The sequence below is a fragment of the Myotis lucifugus genome, unplaced genomic scaffold (assembly GCF_000147115.1).
Source record: "Myotis lucifugus unplaced genomic scaffold, Myoluc2.0 scaffold_237, whole genome shotgun sequence".
Taxonomy (NCBI): Eukaryota; Metazoa; Chordata; class Mammalia; order Chiroptera; family Vespertilionidae; genus Myotis; species Myotis lucifugus.
The window spans coordinates 665,978-686,581 of NW_005871285.1; the positions used below are offsets into that span (position 1 = coordinate 665,978).

General features: G+C 40.1%; 1 protein-coding gene across 8 annotated transcripts in view; it reads right to left on the reverse strand.

Annotated features, from left to right (window-relative positions):
• The window catches only part of CTNNA2 (catenin alpha 2), a 962,766-nt gene that overhangs the window by 56,570 nt on the left and 885,592 nt on the right, over positions 1 to 20,604 (reverse strand). For all 8 annotated transcript variants that reach the window (XM_006098480.1, XM_023762210.1, XM_023762215.1 and 5 more), the window contains 2 exons: positions 15,033 to 15,184; positions 7,182 to 7,295 (listed from right to left, as the gene is read on the reverse strand). In XM_006098480.1, coding sequence (XP_006098542.1) covers positions 7,182 to 7,295; positions 15,033 to 15,184 — 266 coding nt within the window. The remainder of the gene's footprint in view (positions 1 to 7,181; positions 7,296 to 15,032; positions 15,185 to 20,604) is intronic.

Consider the following 20,604-nt stretch of genomic DNA (forward strand, 5'->3'; position numbering starts at 1 on the left):
CGCTAATTAAGTGTTCATCATAACTACGGAACATAAGTACCACAAATGAAGAGAATAAACTGTATTTGTTAAGCAGTATTTATGTAGCAGGCCCTCAGGGAACTGACATTACCTCATTGCATCCTCACAGAACCATGCACAACCTCCCTCACTGAAGGGGCATATGAATAATATCTGCCTAGGATTCCTCGTCCTGAGATACACGTGTTCTCCAGAAGAGAGACCAAGAAAGCATGATTTGAGGGACCTACAATTTTTGCAAAGGACAAGTAAAACAGGAACAGCTGCTTCCTAAATTGTAAAGCTCCTCCCAACATGAGTGAATTGTTTGAAGGAGAGGTGGCTGATGTCTAATTATTAGACATATCAGTGGATGTAAGCTCAGAAAAACTGGTCTCAACCAGACTCTGCACTGACTTGAGTTAGCACCTCACTGCTACTGGCTTATATATTTCATATCTTCAGATATAAGAATAGTAAACAATTGCCTCAAAATGGCATGGTGGACAGCAAATGAAATAAATGTGTTGAGTTTTTTCTGACAAAAATGAAATTAAGCATGTGTGGGATTATTGTTAACATTATTTCATCATCATTTCTATATTAGTTTTCCTTTCCAGCTACCCCTATAACTTATTATTTAGTTGCCATCAAGGAAGGAATGGTCCCAGAGTCTATATCACTATTTATAGATACAGGACTGACATCAAACCCAGGCGTATATACTGAGTGTTATGCTGAGAAACTTACTGATGTGAAAAAAACAAACACAACTTAATCTACTTCATCATTCTATAAGATTACTATTATTACCCCTATTTTATTAATGATGACGCCAAGGCCTAGAGAAATTAAATTCCAAGTATTATACAACCAATAAGCTGTAGGAATAGGATTCAAACCCAAGCCAGCTAACACCATACTTAACCACTGTGTTCAACTGAATCACCATGCATGATCATTCAGGTTAGACACTGCACAGCAGTCTCAGTCAATAGGATAAATGCCACTGAAATCATAGTATGTCCACCAGGCTGAGTATCTTACAGATGAGGGAGGGTTCATCTGCCCAGAGTAAGGGGTGTCTTTGTCTGATTTGCATAAAGGTGTCATTGGACTAGCAGTTGCTTGGATGCTACCTCTCACTAATAGACAGCTATGTTTACTAATGTCCATGTATGCATGTGACTTTATATAAATAATACATGTCTGAGTGTGTACATAATGTATGTGCATAGGTGTGAATTTGTGTGTTTTACATACATAAGAGTTTGTCATAAATTCACGTATGCAATGTTGTACTTATGACAAAACAGCTATTCTAGTGCATTAAGATAGGTTTGGATGATTTAAAGCTGTCCTAGATTAACTTTCCCTCCACACAAAAAGTTGATAATCATGTTTCACTTAGACCTCCCAGCCCAACCAGCATCATGTAAGCATCCATTATGTATTTCTCTGTAAAAGAATCTGCCAGCCTACTCCACAGACCTCCAGACTCCACATTTAATCCCAGATTCAAAGCAATGGGTCTTTTGTTATGCCCAAAGGGTTAATTTGTATATTGAAGGATGTATACTAATTCTGTGAACCATTTAACTTGAGTTTCAACTGTGCAATGTAGCATTTGAATGTTAACTGCCTTGCTCTTCTAATTCTTATTAACACCCTACTTCTGACTTCTCTCCAAGCTTCCTTAGGGTAGAGGCCTCAACATTCTGTACAGAATAGAAGCTCAGTACATATCTTTTGATTGACTGCCTAAACATTTCCCCACTTATTCCATCAACATAGTTCAAGAGAAGTTACCAGAACACACAAACATTTTCTATGGGCACAATCCTGAAAAAAACTGGCCTCTTCAGAGCAGATTTGCAAAGGAAATGTTATTTTGACTCTAGGGGTGTTAAACCTGCATAATACACTAAATGTTGTGTGACTTGGGTACAAGTATCATTATATAAGCTTCTGCACATGTAGCCATTGATGGGCCGAAGTCTTTTTCCTAAATATTTTTAAAATGCTCTTGGTTTTAAAAATTCGTAATTGACCTTTTCTGAAACTGGAATTTACAAAAAGGTTATCTATAAACAGTAGATCACAAACTACAAAATTTGCAAGTTAATCAAATTAAAATTCAATATATCAGTTTTAATTAGGTCTTATCAGTGTAACTCAGCAGTTTGAAATGTTAACACATTAAGGCCATTCTGGCAAAAAAAAAATAAATTATAGGCTGGTTACACTGAAATCAAATTGAATCAAAATTTTTTAAAAATGCAATTATTCATTCCCTCAAACGAAGGGAATACGAGAAAAAGTATCTGCAAGGCGGAGCGGAAAGGGAGCGAATCCGCTTTTCTGCTTGTGTGATGTGATCACCTGGGGTGGGCTGGGTGTTTCTGCTTCTGATCTCAGCAGCCAAGCACAGGTCTCCAGAGTGTTGGGCTGCTTGACCTAAGGGCCCAAATCTGTGGCATCAGAAACTTGAGTCCACAAAGTTCCCAACCCCCCGTCCCAGGGTCCCAGCTTTTCTTCTGAACAACCAACCATTTTTGTGTGTGATTTCTGTCATAAACTCTACTTTTTAAATAAAAGTACAAATCACTTATCTAAGCCAATAACCACTCAGCCCCGAATCTTTTCTTTAATCTAAATCTCAAGAAGATCTCAGGTACTTCATTTCCCATCTCAAAGGGGAACATGACTTTTGAAGTCTATGGGCCTCCAAACTGACAAGTGTTAGTTTCTTAAATGCACAGCAAGAGTCTTCAAGTGGACGAATGTTTTTAAATAATGAGTAGAAGGGCTGAAACTCCAGGCAGCCATTTCTACTCACTTGGACAGAAAGCAGGATAATAACTATAAGTAGTTAAGGAGTGGGTCCTCTGACTTTTACCAGTCTCGGGCGATGAAGTGATATGAAATATCGAAGCTATTGTCCTATTAAATAAATATGTTCGTGACTCCCTGAATTATCCTGCTTTCAGGGTAAACTATTTGGCTAACCTTCTAAAGAATGACTCATGTTACAAGCATCATCACCCTCACCTTCATCAACTTCCCATTCTCTGACAAGTCTTGTCATACATTTTATCACACAGTTCTCCTAATGACATTACAAGGTAAGATGCTTTACATAGAAGTAAGGGATACGGCATGAAGAGGTTAAGAAATTAGCCCCCAAGTCACAGAGAATGGTCAAGACCAAATTTAAAATCAGGGCTGCATGACTCCAAATAATATATTCTATCACCAAGGCTACGTGCCCAAGAGTTGTTGCTGACCAATTTTAGTTATAACAACCTGTGAAAAAAGAGTTTATAAGATGTCATGTCAGGGTCTGATCACATCTATATTTGGTTAGGGCAGGGTATGATCATTCTCATTCTTGCACTCTCCCTTTCTCACTCCCTTTCATAATATGGCGTAGAGAAGCATCAGACATATAAAGGAAGTAAACACTCTAACTTCAGAATTTGAGAGCAATGTTGGAGTGCGTACTAAAAGCTTTTTTTCCACCTTGACCTCCTTTTAGATTAATTTAACATTTCAGAGAAGAATGTCTGAGTGAGAACACAAAGTAAGGCCATTACCAGGGGAGGACTGGCTGCTAAAAAGAGCAACTGCCTCTGTCAAAAACAACTTCTGCCTCCTTCACAATTTTGACCAAGTTAACACACTTCTTTGGTCAAAAGTTCAACCATCTGTCATCGCAGCAATTGAATGCGCCCTCTTATTTGCAACTTACAGCCTTAATTCTATGTCTCTGATTTGTCATCATCTAATTACAGGCTAACGTAGGCTGACTCAATAACTAATGCTGTCTGCTGCAAGTTAATCACACAGCACAAGACGGATCTCAAAGACAAATCAGCAAGTGCTGGATTAGAGCAATACTTTGTTCTTACTATCCTGCACCATGTTCAGAATTCATGATGAGAAATAGTTCAAAAAAGTCTATGATCTTTTCATCCGTTGGGGGAAGAAATAACTGATGATGCAATTAGGTGCCATCTGACTTTTATTTCTGCCCATAACTAGCTTGATGTCTAATGTAAGTAAGATGCATGCAATGAAAGTGCAATGGGACTTTGTTCTTCCTTGTAAAAAAGTGCGAGTGATCATGCTATTTTGACAGATGGCGATTAGAAGAGTTGTACAATGTGCCTTGGTCTTTGAGAAAACAAGTCAGTGGTTACCAGGCTGTATCAATTCTGAGTTGCAATCAATCAAATTGACTTTGAATTGATTAAAGTTTGGATGAATTACTCAAACGTACCCTCTGTCATTGATGTAAAAATGCTGGTTTTACTTAATTTTGAAGATGGATGACTTGGTTGATGAATTAGTTTAGTGTTAGGCCAACTAGGCTCAAAAGACTCTCAGCTAATGATCTTCCCAAGTTTCAACATTTGGGGCGGGATTAAATAGAGTCCACAAGACATTTTCAAAGTAGGGGGCTTCCTACTGTTTTGTGTGCTTTTCTACTGTCACCAGCCTGTGATCAGAAAAGGTCTCTCTTCCAAAGGGTAACATTTTTCAGAATCGTCCTTTATTGAGCACTTAATAAAGCATGTCAGGTATTTTCCTCATTATTTTACAAACATTAAGTAATTAAAACCCTCAAAGAATTCTAACAAGTTTATTATTCGCATTTTACAGAGGATAGGATTGAAGCTCAGAGAAATTAAGCAACATGTAACAAAGCACAGTCCTCTCTCTAACCTTCATAATTCAAAACCAAGTCTGTCTGAAATCAAAGCAATGCATCGTTAATGTTCTGGATTTTACCCTCACATTTCCCCTATCAATGTCCATCTATATCTTTTGGATTACTTGATTGTTGGATGAGCCTATCAGGACATACAGTGCAAAAGATAACCTGTGTTTTATGTACGAAGACATGATGACTCATCATAAGGCCTAATATTCTTTGACTCCTCTTTATTTTAACCTCTAGTTATTTATTACTCGTCTTTTCAATTCCTAAGCCAGTGTCAGCTTTTAGGGTTTCCTAATCCCTATCCTAAATCATCACCTCTTCCTCAACCTCATGCTTCCTATTGATGATATTTTCTTAAGTTAAATCTGATATAGAATACCAGAATATCTAATTCACAGCTATATTGTAACTTGACTAGGGGCCCAGTGCACAAATTCCTGCATCTTGAAAGGAACTGTGGGCCACGAAGCTGTGGTGGGCAAAGGGGCAGGTCTCGGCTGGCCCTTCCTGCTGCGGCCCCTGGTCCCCTGTCTGCCAGCAGCCCCGCTTCCGCCACCACTCCCATGCTCTGACAGCGCCGCCACCCCACTCACACCCGCTGATGGCAGAGAGATTAGGGCCAGCGCCAGCAGTGGGTGTAAGCAGGGCTGGCGCCATCAGTGGGTGCAAGTGGCAGATGCTGCCCCGATCGCCACTCTGGAACAGGGGGAGGTGGAGAAGCCCTCAGGAACAATTGGGGCTGGCAGCCACCACTGGCACCCGCTGATGGTACCAAGCTATCGGGACCGGCGCTGGGCGCTGGCGGTGAGTGCAAGCGGGGTCGGCACCCACAGTGGGTGCGATCAGCGACTCTGGTGCCAGCAGCGGGTGCGAGCAGGGCCATCTCCGTCAGTGGGTGTGAGTGGCAGCTAATGGCCCCAATTGCCCCTCAGGAGCAGGGGGAGGTGGAGAAACCCTGAGGGGCAATTGGTGCCAGCAGCTGCCACTCACACCTGCTGACGGTGCCGGGAGCGGGTGCAAGCGGCGGCACCAGCAGCAGGTGCAAGTGCTGGGCGGGACCGTGGCATGCAGGAGCATAGAATTTTCAGTAACCATCAGAGGCTCAGCCTGATGACAGCGCCCAGTGCCCTGCCTTGGTCTGGCGCCCCTACTCACCTGCTCCACCATTCTGCTGGGGCCGACAACCACCATGTTCCCTGCTCTGCCACTTGCTGCCGACAGTTGCCATGTTCTGCACGCGCCCCCTGGGGGTCAGTGCACGTCATAGCGAGCAGTTGTTCAGTTGTTCCGCCGTTTGGTCTATTTGCATATTAGGGTTTTATATATATAGATTGTTTTTACACTATAGAAATTGAGGCTTTAAAGGGAGGAGAATCTCACCCTCCTTTGCAATCCCCAGGTGTTTCATCTCCTGCCACTGGCCTTGACTACTTCATCTACCCGCAAGGAGATACAACTAATCAGATTGGTCAGATTCCAGGATCCTCTTTGGAATACTTGTGTTGGTGGACAGTGTTACAAAGTGCTCAGGAGTGTCCAAATGTCAGCCAGAGCCATCATCTTTCTTTGCTTCCTGCTTCATGCCTTAAACTGGCATATTTCTAGTGTGTCTCAATTTCTTTTTTTCTATCACATGCAGACAAATCTAGGGCCATTGCCCTGGCCAGAGGTGGGAGATACAACTAATCAGATTGGTCAGATTCCAGGATCCTCTTTGGAATACTTGTGTTGGTGGACAGTGTTACGAAACTGGTTTGGCTCAGAGGATAGAGCGTCGGCCTGCGGACTGAAGGGTCCCAGGTTCGATTCCGGTCAAGGGCATGTTTCTAGTGTGTCTCAATAATTTCTTTTTTTCTATCACATGCAGACAAATCTAGGGCCATTGCCCTGGCCAGAGGTGGGGAAGGGCTCTCTCCCTTTCTCTCTCTGTAAAAAATCAATAAAATATATTTTTTAAAAAAAGATGTGGTCTTATTTATTAGAGACCCTAGGCCAGAGTATAGAGCAATGATAGCCCATCCAGTAACAAACAGTACTCGAATTCTCCATTTGTCATCCCCTCTTGTGTAGTTAACAAGCTTGGAGACTTCAAGCAAAGCCATGGTGTCTATGCCAAAGCAAGATCTGGACATCCTGTGTCCCTGGCTGTGGGACCATCTAATCTAAGCATAACCTCCATCCCCAACAATGCCCACTATACACATAAGTGGTTGATCTCTTATGGCTGCTATTTTCCAAGTGATGGAGAGAAAACCGAGTTAAAAGAAATCAGAAGCTGTGGCGGTGATGTCCACTGTGTACAATGTGAGTCACTAACAAACAACCCCAGATGGGAGCACACATTTTAGAGCCACGAATCTGGGGCTCCAAGTCCCTGGAAATCGGAAATTCCCTCAAACTAAGGTGGTGAACGCAGCCCCTGTGCAACCAACCAATGTCCTGGGTGTCCACTCACCCGCGCACTCTGCCCTGCGATGAGCTGGTCGTCCTCGGTCTGAACACTTGTCCTACTGCGCACGTCATAGTCCTCCTGCTCAAAGTCAGAATCGTCCTCTAGTTCTTCTGGAGTCTAAAGATAGAGGAAAGAGAAAACTCATTACATTTTTCATTGAACCTTCACCCCCATCCATACACTTCATCACTGCAAAAGCCAAGTAGCCCCCAAAGAGAGTCTGTAGGGGATTATATGTAGGGGGTTATGTGGGCAGGTAATGGCTAGAATAGCATCCGAAAAATCAAGCTGCCCTAGTTTATCTCTTTTTAAAAAATACATTTTGTTCATTACTTCCTTCTGTAGGTGTAGCAAGTCTAAAATTCTTTATATGACATGTTTTTTAAGAAAAATATATTTGTGTATTTCCACCCATACAAATATATTCAGAGAGAAAATCATCATCAATAACAACAGTTACACCTATGCTGTTTCTGTAATGCCCATTTTGCTCTATTCCAGCTTTCTTATAGTCTCAATAAGCCCCAAAAGGTTTGGTCACTTCCAGGCCAGTGCTGGACCTGATGAAATACCTGATGTGGTCACTAAGACATTTAGTATACAAGTTACCACTATAGACTCTGGAGTCAAAAATGCCTGAATATGAACCCCTACATGACCATGGGAAAATCCTCCTTAGCTTTGGTTTCCAAGTCTGTGGATAGGTATTGATAGCAGTAGCTGCCTATATGATTGTTGTGCAGATCAAGGAATGTACTCTGTGTAGAGTGTCTGGTACATAAGCATTGTAAAAAGGAGTGCCATCATTATTACTTGGGATTTTAAAACAAATTCATTCAAACATTTTTTTATAGCGAAGCCACCAACTACTACATACCCACTAAGGACTAACTTTTTCATACATAGCCTCCATTTACCTCAGTACAGCACAATGAAATAATTTTGGAGACTTAAGCAGAATGACGGTGTCTGTGCCAATGCAAAATCTAGCCATTCTGTGCCCCCTGGCTGTTGAGCCATCTAATTGTAATACCAAATCCCAACAAAGTCTATTGTGTGTGTATGTATTTGCTTTGATGTGGCTGCAATGTTTCAAGTGATAGAGAGTTCTCATGTCCACTTAGCGGTGAGAAAACTAAGATTCTGAGAAGTTAAGCAGTGTGCCCAAATGCCTCTGAACTAGCTAATTACACAACTAGCATTTAGACCCAAACACCCAAATGTGTTTGACTCCAAGTTGTTTCGTTGTTGTAGTCACAACCCCACCACCATCCACATTACAAATCAGGCAACAACTGAAGGTATGAAATGGCTTTAAAGTGAGTGGAATTAGCCCTAGCTGGTTTGGCTCAGTGGATAGAGTGCCAGCCTACAGACTGTAGGGTCCCGGGTTCAATTCAGGTCAAGGGCACACACCTGAGTTGCGGGCTCAATCCCCTGTGTGGGGTGTGCAAGAGGCAGCCAAACAATGATTCTCTATCATCCTTGATGTTTCTCTCTCACTCTCTCTCGCCCTTCCTCTCTGAAATCAATAAAAATATATATTAAAAAAGAATAATAATGTGAGTGGAGTTAGATGAAATCCTGTCAAATAGGTACAGTCAGTGTTGAAGAAAAGATACACATGAATCCATGAACCCAGAAATAAGAAACCCTCCCATCTTTAATGACAATAACAATAGGTAACATGCATTAAAGGCTTTCTGTGTGCCTATCACAGTTTTCTCTAAGTGCTTTACATATACTAACTCGGTTTTCTTCACAGTCCTACAATGTAGACATGATTTTCTTTATTTTAAAGATAACAAAACTGCCGAAACCGGTTTGGCTCAGTGGATAGAGCGTCGGCCTGCGGACTGAAGGGTCCCAGGTTCGATTCCGGTCAAGGGCATGTACCTGGGTTGCGGGCACATCCCCAGTGGGGGATGTGCAAGAGGCAGCTGATCGATGTTTCTCTCTCATCGATGTTTCTAACTCTCTCTCTCCCTTCCTCTCTGTAAAAAATCAATAAAATATATTTTTAAAGATAACAAAACTGAGGTGTGAGAGGTTATACCTGTTGTAAAGGCTTCTAAGTCCGGCACTTTGAAGCATGTTGTCTAAACTATCATGCTCTGTTCATTCTAAGAGGATGAACTCAGAAGGCTGCAAGGATGGTGCATGAGGAGCAAATGTGGTAGTGCTTGCGACATTCCTAGCTCAAGTCTCATTAGCCTTAAGGATGATGTCACCCACAAACTGCCTCTTGGCAAACAGCAGCACCTCCTCTCAGGGTGCTGTCTTTCAAAGGGAAGGGACAGTCACAAGCTGTACCAATGATGCAGTGGCTCATTCCCCATCAGTAAGGGCACATTTTCATTCTGCTGGTTTCTTTGGCTACCTCAGTGTAATTAATCAGGCATGGTTATTGATGAAGCCTTGAGATTGGTCTGACAGGCATAAAATAGGGTCCTTCATGCCAAAATCACATCATGCCTAGTAATTTTCCAAGCTTTGGCACACCCTCTTGTTTTCCTTCTCTCACCATCAGCCTTTTTAATATTTACTCGATCATCTACAGATGTTCAATGTTCTTTCATAAGAACATTAAAGAAAGAGGGAAGAAAGGAGTTTTGTTTCTATACTTTATTAACTAAAGCAGGATTGGGGTGGGCAAAACCTGATTCAAATGACGGGTGTATTTTCACTTTGGACAGAGACTATAACCTCTGGCCATTCTCACCCTTCTGGAGTGTCCTGTAGAATAATTACAGCAAGTTGGTAAATTCTGCTCACAGATGAGATGACAAGACTGCACACACTTCTCATCATTAGTTTTTGAAAAGGAGAGAGCCAAGTAAAATGGAAAATCTCACTCAACAGATAAGGACAATATGACAGTGTCTATAGTACGAATGGCCTTGTATTCAAGTGACTATGGCTCAGGAACCAAAATAAAGTTTAAAAATGAAGAAATGACCTGGACAACTAAATGTGTTTGTCCTAATCCTCCCTCTCCTAAGGTGTCTTTGGCTAGTCACTGAACGCTTTTCTGCCTTGCAATGATCCAGGGTACATCATGCATAGTTTGGGAGATATAAAGTTAATCTATAGTCCTGTATCTGACCCCTGGCCCAGGCCCTGTTGTTTCACACATAACCAAATTAATGGGTTCCATTCACAAAAGTTGAGCATGTAATTTCATTATAGATTATTTTCATGGTCATTCTTATGTAAAGCACCTACTGTTCGCTAATACAGATATCCTGAAACCAGGATATCATCACTACCTTCTACTCTACTCACTTATTTTAATTTCCAATATTAAATATTTAACTCTTTTTGTCTTACATAAACATGTGCTCCTCACTATTTGTAGATTATTTACTTGCGAGTTTTTCCACTCAAAGTTTCTTTGCATTCCCAAGTCAGTACTTTTGTAGTTATTCACAGACATCCACAATATGGCACAAAACTGTGGTCACCCAAAGTGCATATATCTGGCTGAGGTCACACAACACAATGCTGTGTCTTCTTGTTCAGCTCTTATGCTGGAAACAAGTGTCCTTTCTTCAGTCTACTTAGCGCCTTTTTTTTTCTTTTTGCTTAAAATGGCTTCTGAGCAAAGTGCTACAATGCTGTCAAGTGTTCCTAAGGTTGTGATGCTCCTTATGGAGAAAATGCATGTGTTAGATAAGCTTCCTTCAGGCACAAGACATCATGCATTTGCTGGGAGTTCAATGTTAATGAATAAATAGCCTATATTAAATAAAGTGCCTTTAAACAAAACCACACATAAAACCAGATTGTGTATTTGATCAGTTGATAAAAATATGACCAGAGGCTCACAGGAACCTAAGCTTGAATTTCTTGCTGGAACAAGTTTCAGTATTCGCTACTCCAGTGTTCACAGAACCATTGCATAATACACTGCTGCAAATAATAATCAAATGCATGCTGGTGTGCCAGACTTTCTTATTCCCTTCTTAAATGACCATGCTGGAGTCACAGAAAATGACTATGTAGCTTATAGATCAGCCAGAACATACTCAGCAAGAAGCAAACAAAACAAAAAAACAGTCTCATGGCCCAGCTGGTGTGGCTAAGTGGTTGAGCATCAACCTATGAACCAGGAGGTCATGGTTCAATTCCTGGTCAGGGCATATGCCCTGTTTACAGGCTCGATCCCCAGTGTGGGGCATGCAAGAGGCAGCCAATCAATGATTCTCTCTCATCATTGATGTTTCTATCCCCTCTCTCCTTCTCTGAAGTCAATATATATATATATATATATATATATATATATATATTTAAAAATTAATAATTTAAAAAAAAAACCACAACAAACTCATGGAAGAGAAGCAGAGTAGACCTTTTACATTTTTATTTATGTATGTATTGATGATTGTAAGGGTAACCAATGGTGAGGTTGGGATACAGGAAGGGCACGTTTTGTTTATTTCAGACTATTGTCTGGAGTTGGCCTAGAGCGCTATCAACATGAAATATGTATTGATTGCCAAAAGGCAAAGTATGGAGAATTGACCCTTCAAGACCCTTTCTGCATTTAGTTGTTTTGTTTCATTTTTTGGGGGGGAGGAGCATACATTTCTTTTTCAAAATATAATCAACACTTTGGGAGAGAAGGAGGCATGGCCAGTTTTTCTGGGAAGGGACCAGCTCTACTTGTCTTACTGTCTTTCTTCCTGACTAAGTGCAATGAAATCTTTTCCAAGTAGACTTCATCATTATACTCAAAAGCAACCCAAGAAATTAAGTGCAAAAGGAAGCCATTTGGGTGCTGAATGGAGGAGGCATTTAAAAATAACAATTTGTACATGCTGTACATTTCTCTCTTCCTAAGTTTTACGTGGTGTGAAATCCATCTGATCAAATCACTGGAAATGTCGAGATGGCGGAATGACACTTCATGCAACAAAGATATGGCATTTTATCAGAAATTGTGTTTTTTTACAGATCATCAATGTATAAATGAATGATGGCTATAAACTTCCTCTGTCTCTCAGATGAATGGTTGTCACAGAAGCGTGAAGGCTAACAAAGCAGAAAAATGGCAAAAGAGGGAATATGCCTTGAGGATTATAGTGGCATTTAGTGCCAAATGCTTTGAAAACATAACTCTCATGGTCTATTACTTTATTTTACATGTTAGTATGTAATGAGAAAAAATGATCTAATTTATTACAGTCTTAAAAGGCTGACTATCCTTTCTTCCCTTCTCCTCTAACTCTCCTATATTTTCTCCCTGTCACCTTCCTATCACCTATCTAGGTACCTGTCCCCCAGACCCCCAAAACACAACCTATACCCATAGTAGTAAGCACTGTACTAGACAATGCATCACAGTGGAGGGGAAAGAAAAGGACAGCCATTGCTTCCCAAACTTTCACAGTCTTAAGAACGTAAGAAACCTATAAGTAAATAGCATGATATATACGATCACAGGCAAAACAGTTAGAGGTAGTTAAAGGATAGGGTCAGTATTTTTGAGGGAGAAAATTTGGGGAAGGAAGACTTGAGCCAGGTCTTGAAAGATGGTAAGGTGTAACTGCCTTATGACCAGAGATTCCACTTCTAGGAATTTATCCAAAGAAACCTGAAACACGAATTTGAAAGAATATATGCACTCTTATGTTCATTGCAGCATAATTTAGAATAGCCAAGATTTGGAAGCAGCCCAAGTTTCCATCAGTAGATGAGCAGATAAAAAAGCTGTGGTACATTTGCACAATGGAATATTACTCAGCCATAAAGAAGAGGGAAATTGTACCCTTTGTGACAGCATGGATGGACCTGGTGAGTGTCATGCTAAGTGAAATTAGACTAAGTGAAATTCATATGTGGAATCTAATAAACAAAATAAACTGACAAAGTGGAGACAGACTCATAGATACAGAGAACAGACTGACAGCTGTCAGGGGGGAGGATTGTGGAAGCTAAGTGAGATGGATGAAAGAATTAAGCAAAGAAAAATAACAAAGACCCATGAACATTGCCAACAGTATGGTGGTTGCCAGAGCAAAGGGGGAGTGGGAAGAAGTACAAGAGTGTAAAGAAGGGATAAATGGAAGAAGACTCAAGTTGTGGTGGTAAACACACAATTCAATATACAGATGATGTATTATGGAATTGTGTACTTGCAATTATATAATGCTATTAACCAGTGTCACCCCAATAAAATCAATTAAAAAAATAAAGCCAGAATCCAAACACCTAGAGAGCAAAACAAAACAAAAGAAAAAGAAAAAGAAAGATGGTAAGAGTTGTTATTTGTGCCCCAAAGGGAAAAAGTTTGGTAGATGTTTCAGAAGAAGCATGGATGTCAATAAGAGGGAGGAGAGACCCTTTGTGGTGATGCTCCTCTTCACCTGCTCAGGCCACCCTGGAAGCACAATGCTTTCCTCTGCATACTACAGTAGAAGAGGATGGACACATGCTGATTTAATGACTTCAGAGATACCAGAATTTGGGGGACAATGCCTCTGTGAAATCCTGGAAGGGCTAGGTAAATGTATTATCCAGAGAGAACAATACTAGTATATTGCAGATACTTCATGAAACATCGTAAAGATCACATACTAGAAAATGAATTATTTAGTTATTGTTTTGCAATGTTGAGGGATGTTGGTTTAGATGCTCAGTGGTCATCCCAAGAGAAAGATTTTCAGAATGCACATAGCAAAGAGCTTGTGGTTTCATCAAGCAGCCCAGAGACAATAGTAGAGGTTGCGAGTGAGGATACAGTCAAGGGCTACTTGTCCAATATGTTGGAGCTACTGAGCACTTCCAGTGTGGCTAGTGTCACATGTTGAAACGGCAAAGTTTTGGATACATTAGGCTGAATAAAATATATTATTAAAATTGATTTCAATTGTTTCTTTTTGCTTTTTTTTAATGTGTCTACTAGAAAATTACAAATGTGGCTTACATTTCTATTGGGCAACATGTTCATCATTTCTGTTTTTGCATATTTAAGTTTATTTTAAGAAAAAGTTCTGTGGCTAAAAAATGTTTTAAAACTACTATGTCAAACTGTTAATGCAGTAGGGAGAAAAAAATAGCTCATCCTACAATGGAGTATTATACAGCAGTTAAATGAAATGAGGTAAGTGATGTTTTTTAATAGAGATAGACAAAGACTCACTGTGGGTTCAATTCAATTGCAAATGATACTTATGAGTTTTAAAGTCTATTGTACAGTGTGAGTACCTGACACTCAGTTTATTCTCATTTTATTTCTTAATTATTGTATATTTTCCATATGACCAACTGTAAACCTATTGTTGTCCCTCCCTGGATGTTTCCTTGCATGGGTCTATATATAATTACCCTTTGGAAGGCTCACACCGACCTGACAACAGCAGGCAGAGGATGGGAAGATAGGAGGGTAGGTGATAGGGGGAGGTTCACTGAAAGGTTATATAGCCTTATTGGCAATGTCTTGATTACTTGTGACAAGGAGAATGTAGCTGTGTATCACTTTCTTGTAACTATTACCACTATCAGCTAGGTAATCTTCACTTCTTTCCATCCCATGGCTTCAAGATCCTGATGGGAAAATAATGTTAGCAAGAGGAACATGGAGAATCTCAGGGGCAAAACTAAGTTGAAACCAAATTTAGGAAACCATGTAGGCCAGAAGCAGGCAGGCATCACTCTTCAGGACACTCATCACTAACCGAGGCTTGCTGGGGTCCGTCAGCTCTTTATAAGTAAGAAGTTACCAATGTCTGAGTAAATGAGGAGCCAAACAGCTTGTCAAGATATTTGGCTAAGTAATTAAAAATAAAATGGTGAGTTCTCTGGAGTCTACTAAAGGTCCGATAAGCTCTGAGCCACAGAGGCCTTACATACCCTGATCATCAGCACAGCCTTTCTGATGTCCCGAACGCCGTCATACACCAGGCGAGAGGCATCGATGAACTCATTCTCCTCAAACGGTTGAGGGATGTTGGCACTCAGGGCTTCAATGGCAACCTCCACTTGTTCGGCAAAGCGTGGCATCACTGGGTAAACAGAATGGAAAGCAGAGCATTAGACAGTCCTTCTCATGATCCCTTGTACTAGCCCTTGGGTGTTGGTTCTGAGCATTCCAACGGTTCAGTGGAGCCGCATGTCCACCTGTCCAGTCTGGGTAAACCCAGTTTAGTGGTCTTTGTGCTATTTCCTCCATGAATGGTGATGGTATTCAACGGAACAAGCTTTTGAAACCTGCCCCAGGTTATGTGTTAGAACGTGAAGCATAGATTTCATGTTATCCTAACATGAGCTGGGTTCTACTTCTGCTAGTTACTAGCTGTGAAACCTTGGCTAAGTTTTCTTAACCCTTCTAATCCTGTGTCTAAAAATTTAATAATAAGCATGGCTGGTATGGCTCAGTGGTTCAGCACTGACATGAACCAGATCAGGGTTCAATTCCTGGTCAGGGCACATGCCTGGGTTGTAGGCTCGACCCCCAGTAGGGGGTATGCAGGAGGCAGCCTATTGATGATTCTCTCTCATCATTGATGTTTCTCTCTCTCTCTTCCTCTCTAAAATCAATAAAAATATATTTGATCCTTTCTTAGAATTCAATAGGGTAATGCATATAAATGTATTAGATGGTCCATAGAAAACCTCCAGAAATATATAACAAATTTCAGATGCTAAAATCATAACTGGTGAGTAACAGACCTTAACTTACATGATCTCATCGTAAAGTATGAATGAAAAGATCCCAACCTTTCTACTTTTACCTGAAATGCAGGACTCGGGTGTTGAAGGTGGGTGGGAGGACTGTGTAAGAGGAGAGAGGGAAATCCCGAGAGACCCCAGCAGGAAGCCCATGCAGACTAGTGGGCTTACCGATGAACTTGATCATTCCATCTTACCAGGACCACCTTGGTGTGAAAGAAGATGCATATATACTTTTCTTTAAACTAGGACACATACATAGCCACAGAAGTTTGTGTAAACTCAACTCAGTGGAATGTCTGGAATACTTAAGAAAATGATGCTGATTCACTGATTCTCAAAAACTGTAATTGGATTTGCTCAGTTGTTATCTTGTAACAATCAATTCATATGGCAAAAGAAAGCCAAGAGCACAGTTCATTTTATTTACAAGGACAATAAAATAGAAACATACTTCATCTCTTTCCATTTCTGAACTTTCATGCCTGATTCGTCTTTATACTCATTTTCATTCTCTGTGGACATTTTAACATCCATTTGAATCCCTAGTGTGAGAACCTCTGATAAATTACTGTCTAGGGTCAGAGTATTCAAGATAGAACATTCCTAGAAAAAATGTATTTTTACTAGGAAAAGTCAAAGTTTTTTTAAAGGAGGGTTAGAGGAAAACAGAACAATCATTCTTTCAAAAGAAAGTATCAAAACCAAAGCATGCATTGGGTGAATTTCCTTCCATGAGTGAACTGGTTCTCTGTACTATTTGAATTTTTCATTTGGGCTTTGAACTGCATTTATATAAGAGGAATTTGGGGGATTTTGAATAGCACTGCCTCAAATATAAATCCAATAAAAATACATTTCTAAAACCACCACATTCAACTCAGGCCAGTTCAACCATCCTCTTGTGTTGGGAACAAACTCTTTCACAGTAAAAATTCTAGGTAATTGAAACTGAATACCTTAAGCATGAAAACATTTATTGTAGGTATTAGGTACTTTCATATGAGCACTTTCCTTTAAATTAAATTTAAAAATGCCCTTCTTTCTTAAACTGAAAATCCTAAATAATACTAACTCTATTTTATGTTTAAGTTGCCATCATGACCACCAACAATTTTACATATTTATATGATACCATCAGTAGCACTAGGCTACATACATTTGTGTCCCTGTTGTATAATTGATAGAGGATCAGTAATCCTACGTGTAGATGAGATAAACACTCCTACAAATCAATAAGGAAACTGTAGATAAATAGACAAATGTTAGAACAGGCAATTCAGAGAAAAGGAAATCCTATATTATAAAGAAATGCATAATCAGATGCTTGATTTCACTAACAATTGGAAAAATGTTAACAATATAAACTATGAGATATCATCACATACCTGTTGGGAGGGGCAAACAGATTAAAACCTAATAATATCCACTTTATTGAACATGTAGACAAAAGGGAAGCCTTCTACTGTAAATGAAGGGAAAACAGGTATACATCATTTTGCCAAACATGTTGACAAAAATCTAATAAAGCAATCTGGTCCCAACCAATGAGTTGGGACATTATCTAGAGCATGGCCAAATGTTTATTTGTAAAGAGATACTGAGTAGGAGGGCTGAGTACACTGGAGTCACAGGAATGTCTTTGCGTCTCTCTGGTTATAGTTGTTTCTTCTAAGAGTTAATTAGAATATTTATATAAAACCTGGGAATAAGCCCTAGCTGGTTTGGCTCAGTGGACAGAGTGTCGGCCTGCAGACTGAAGGGTCCCGGGTTCAATTCTAGTCAAGGGCACATGCCTGGGTTGTGGGCTCAATCCCCAGTAGCGGGCGTGCAGGAGGCAGCCAATCAATGACTCTCTCTTATCATTAATGTTTCTCTCTCTCCCTCTCTGATATCAATAAAAATATATTTTCAAAAAAAGTAAAAATAAAACCTGGGAATAAGAATAACTGAGGGCTCTATGAAAGGCTCTATCCAAGTTCTATTCTGAGTCTTGAACTCAGGAGGGAACCACTGAGAGCCGCTCACTCCAGGTTCATGGGCAGGACACCCGGGTGGGACAAAATGGACTTAGGGATGCGAATCAGGGGAAAATCAATATATTAAAGTGAGTGAGTCCAGAGGTCAAAGTTTCAACTGGGAAAGGCAAACTGAAAAGAGATATCACTTGCGAGAATTTGTAAAATACACAAGAGTACTGTGTATAATTTAAAGCAATATGCATTTTTATCTCCCATGTTTTGAAAGGATATATACCACTTTCAGTAGATAGAGTGGTTACCTTTGAGAGGAAAAGGAGAGACATGTTATTAAGTAGAGATCTTAAAGAGGCCTCAAGTGTATCTTAACTCTAAGAAAAGTATTATATGAATCAGATATGGCAAAATGCTAATATTTGTTACACCTCAGGGTAGAAGGAGGTTGTTGGATTTATTAGTCTCTGTTCCTTTTATATCTTTGAATCTTTTCATAATTCAAATATTTAAAAAGCGATCAACATGTTATCCTCAAGGCTATCCTTCTTAGAGAATAAGGCTCTGAGAAAATAAAGTTCCAGCTCATGGCTCAGAACACAATAAAAATTAATTTGGTAACAGTATTAAGTGAGGAATTCCCTCACAACTTGTGACTGTGATCAAATGCTTAATATTCAACCTGAATAACTGCCAGTTAGAACGTTGAGTTAGGGAAAAACCCACCTCCTAGAGCTCAGTGCCCACACACATGTCTCCATTTGCATGAAGACCTTCGCTAGAGTCTGAAAGGGTGAGCAGGGGTTGTGAGTTACATTGGTTTTTTGTGTGCAGGGTCACTCTGAAGAAGAGTTGGGGAGAAGGAAAATGCAGGGGGTGACCTGCTTATCTTTGCACCTGCCTCTGGGTCTGATTCTGCCCAAAGGAGAGAGTGGAAAGCTAACTAAAATCTAAAGGGACCATTTTCATAATGGATGCTCCAGGGCCCAAAATATGCCCAGTGCTGCTCTGAAACTTAAGTTTGGAGAAGTGCATTCTGTTTGCTCCAGCATGGGGAGCAGAAATGCTCAAGGGAGATTTACGAGGATGTGGTCTTGGTAAAAACAACAGTGTTGATGATATGGCATTATTGAAAGAGGCAGAAACAAGGCCCTTTTATAAAGAGATAGAAACAGGAAATACCATCAACTGCCCCAGGGGGGAAATGGCATAAAAGGGGATGCAAAATCCTTACTTCCAAATGGGGCCTCAGAGTACATTTTAGTGTTAATATTCCAATGGCTTTATGATACTCCACAAACTGGTAAAACCTAGAACTTGGACTCAGTTTCATTTGATTTGATTTCTTGTAACTGACGAGACTCTATTTTTCTTACAAGTCAAGGTGTTTTTTTTCTGGATCTGACCCTTAAGAAAATCTTTCTCTAAGCTCCCTTCCAAAGTGCATCCAATACTTGTTTATTTAGGGCTTGGTCAACTGCTAATGCTCTTTAACCAACGTGCTTTTGCTCTCCACGTTGCTGTTCCTTTTCTGTTTTATCTTTGGTTTTAAAACTGATAAGACAGAAAAACAAAGGTTTCTAGAACAACCCATCTTGACCTAAGATGTTAGTTTATGAATTCTTCTAACGCTTTAATAGGGTCTGAAAAATCAAATACCCCCAAAGTAACACTGAGATAGAAAAAGTCTCAAACTACTTCAAATACGGGGCTGATTCTGCTTCCCACTAATTACGACAAAACAGCACTAGCGTTATGATTCGCACATTATATATTAACAGAGTTTCTGATATAGCATTATATAAATAGAAGCTTCTTCCTACCTCCTGAATTACATCCAAAAAAAATTAGATACCACTTTACTGTTATTTATCAAAAATCCTGGAAGGCTTTTAATAGCTTATGTCCTGAAAGGGAGATCAAAGTGAGAAGTAAACTTTTAAATCCTTGCTATACTTTTGTATGCAGAGTGCACACTGGGCCACAGAAAGATGACATTCGAGGAGCAATGAAATCAGAGTTAAGTATGCATATAACAAAATCAAGGTCGTCTCCTTCTAGTGTTGAGATCCTAAATCAGAGGTGAAAAAGATGTGGACTGAATCCTCCTGAGAGACTTCAGGGGTGAAGTTTCAGAGCACAGGGTGAGTCAGTGAAATGAATAGAAAAGTTTTGCTAAAGATGCAAATAGGACTGCTGACATCTATAAGAGCAAAAACCAAGGTGACCTAGAGGCCGTGGAAATAAATGCCAACCAACTCCACTGCCTCAAGTAACTATCTGAAAGGTCCACACCCACCTTTAAACATTCCAATGATCCCCTTTAATAGAAGGGAGACTATAAAACCTCTTAATCAGGATACAAACAAACATCTGACACCTGCCTATAATCCTGTCTGTCTCTCTATCTCCCCATCTATTGCTACATATATTCAAATGCTCCAATTAGACTGAATTGCTCTTCTAATATGATATGGAGACATACCATGCTATACCTGATCATGTCCATGATCAATTTATTTTTTCATACTGAAATGTACTCCTTTCTCTTTGGCATAGGTACATTCCTTCTCATTCTTCAATATCCAGTTCAGAACTGATTGCCATTGTGTAGTCTTCCTTAATCCACAAACACCCCAAAGTTATCAGTTCTTTACAATTCTATAGCATCCTAATTGTGCATTACTACAGTACTTGGAACACTAAAGTCGAGTTGTTTGACATTTCTGTATGGCTACTGTTTCATATAGGAGTCTCTTTTAGGCAGAGATTATGTCTCC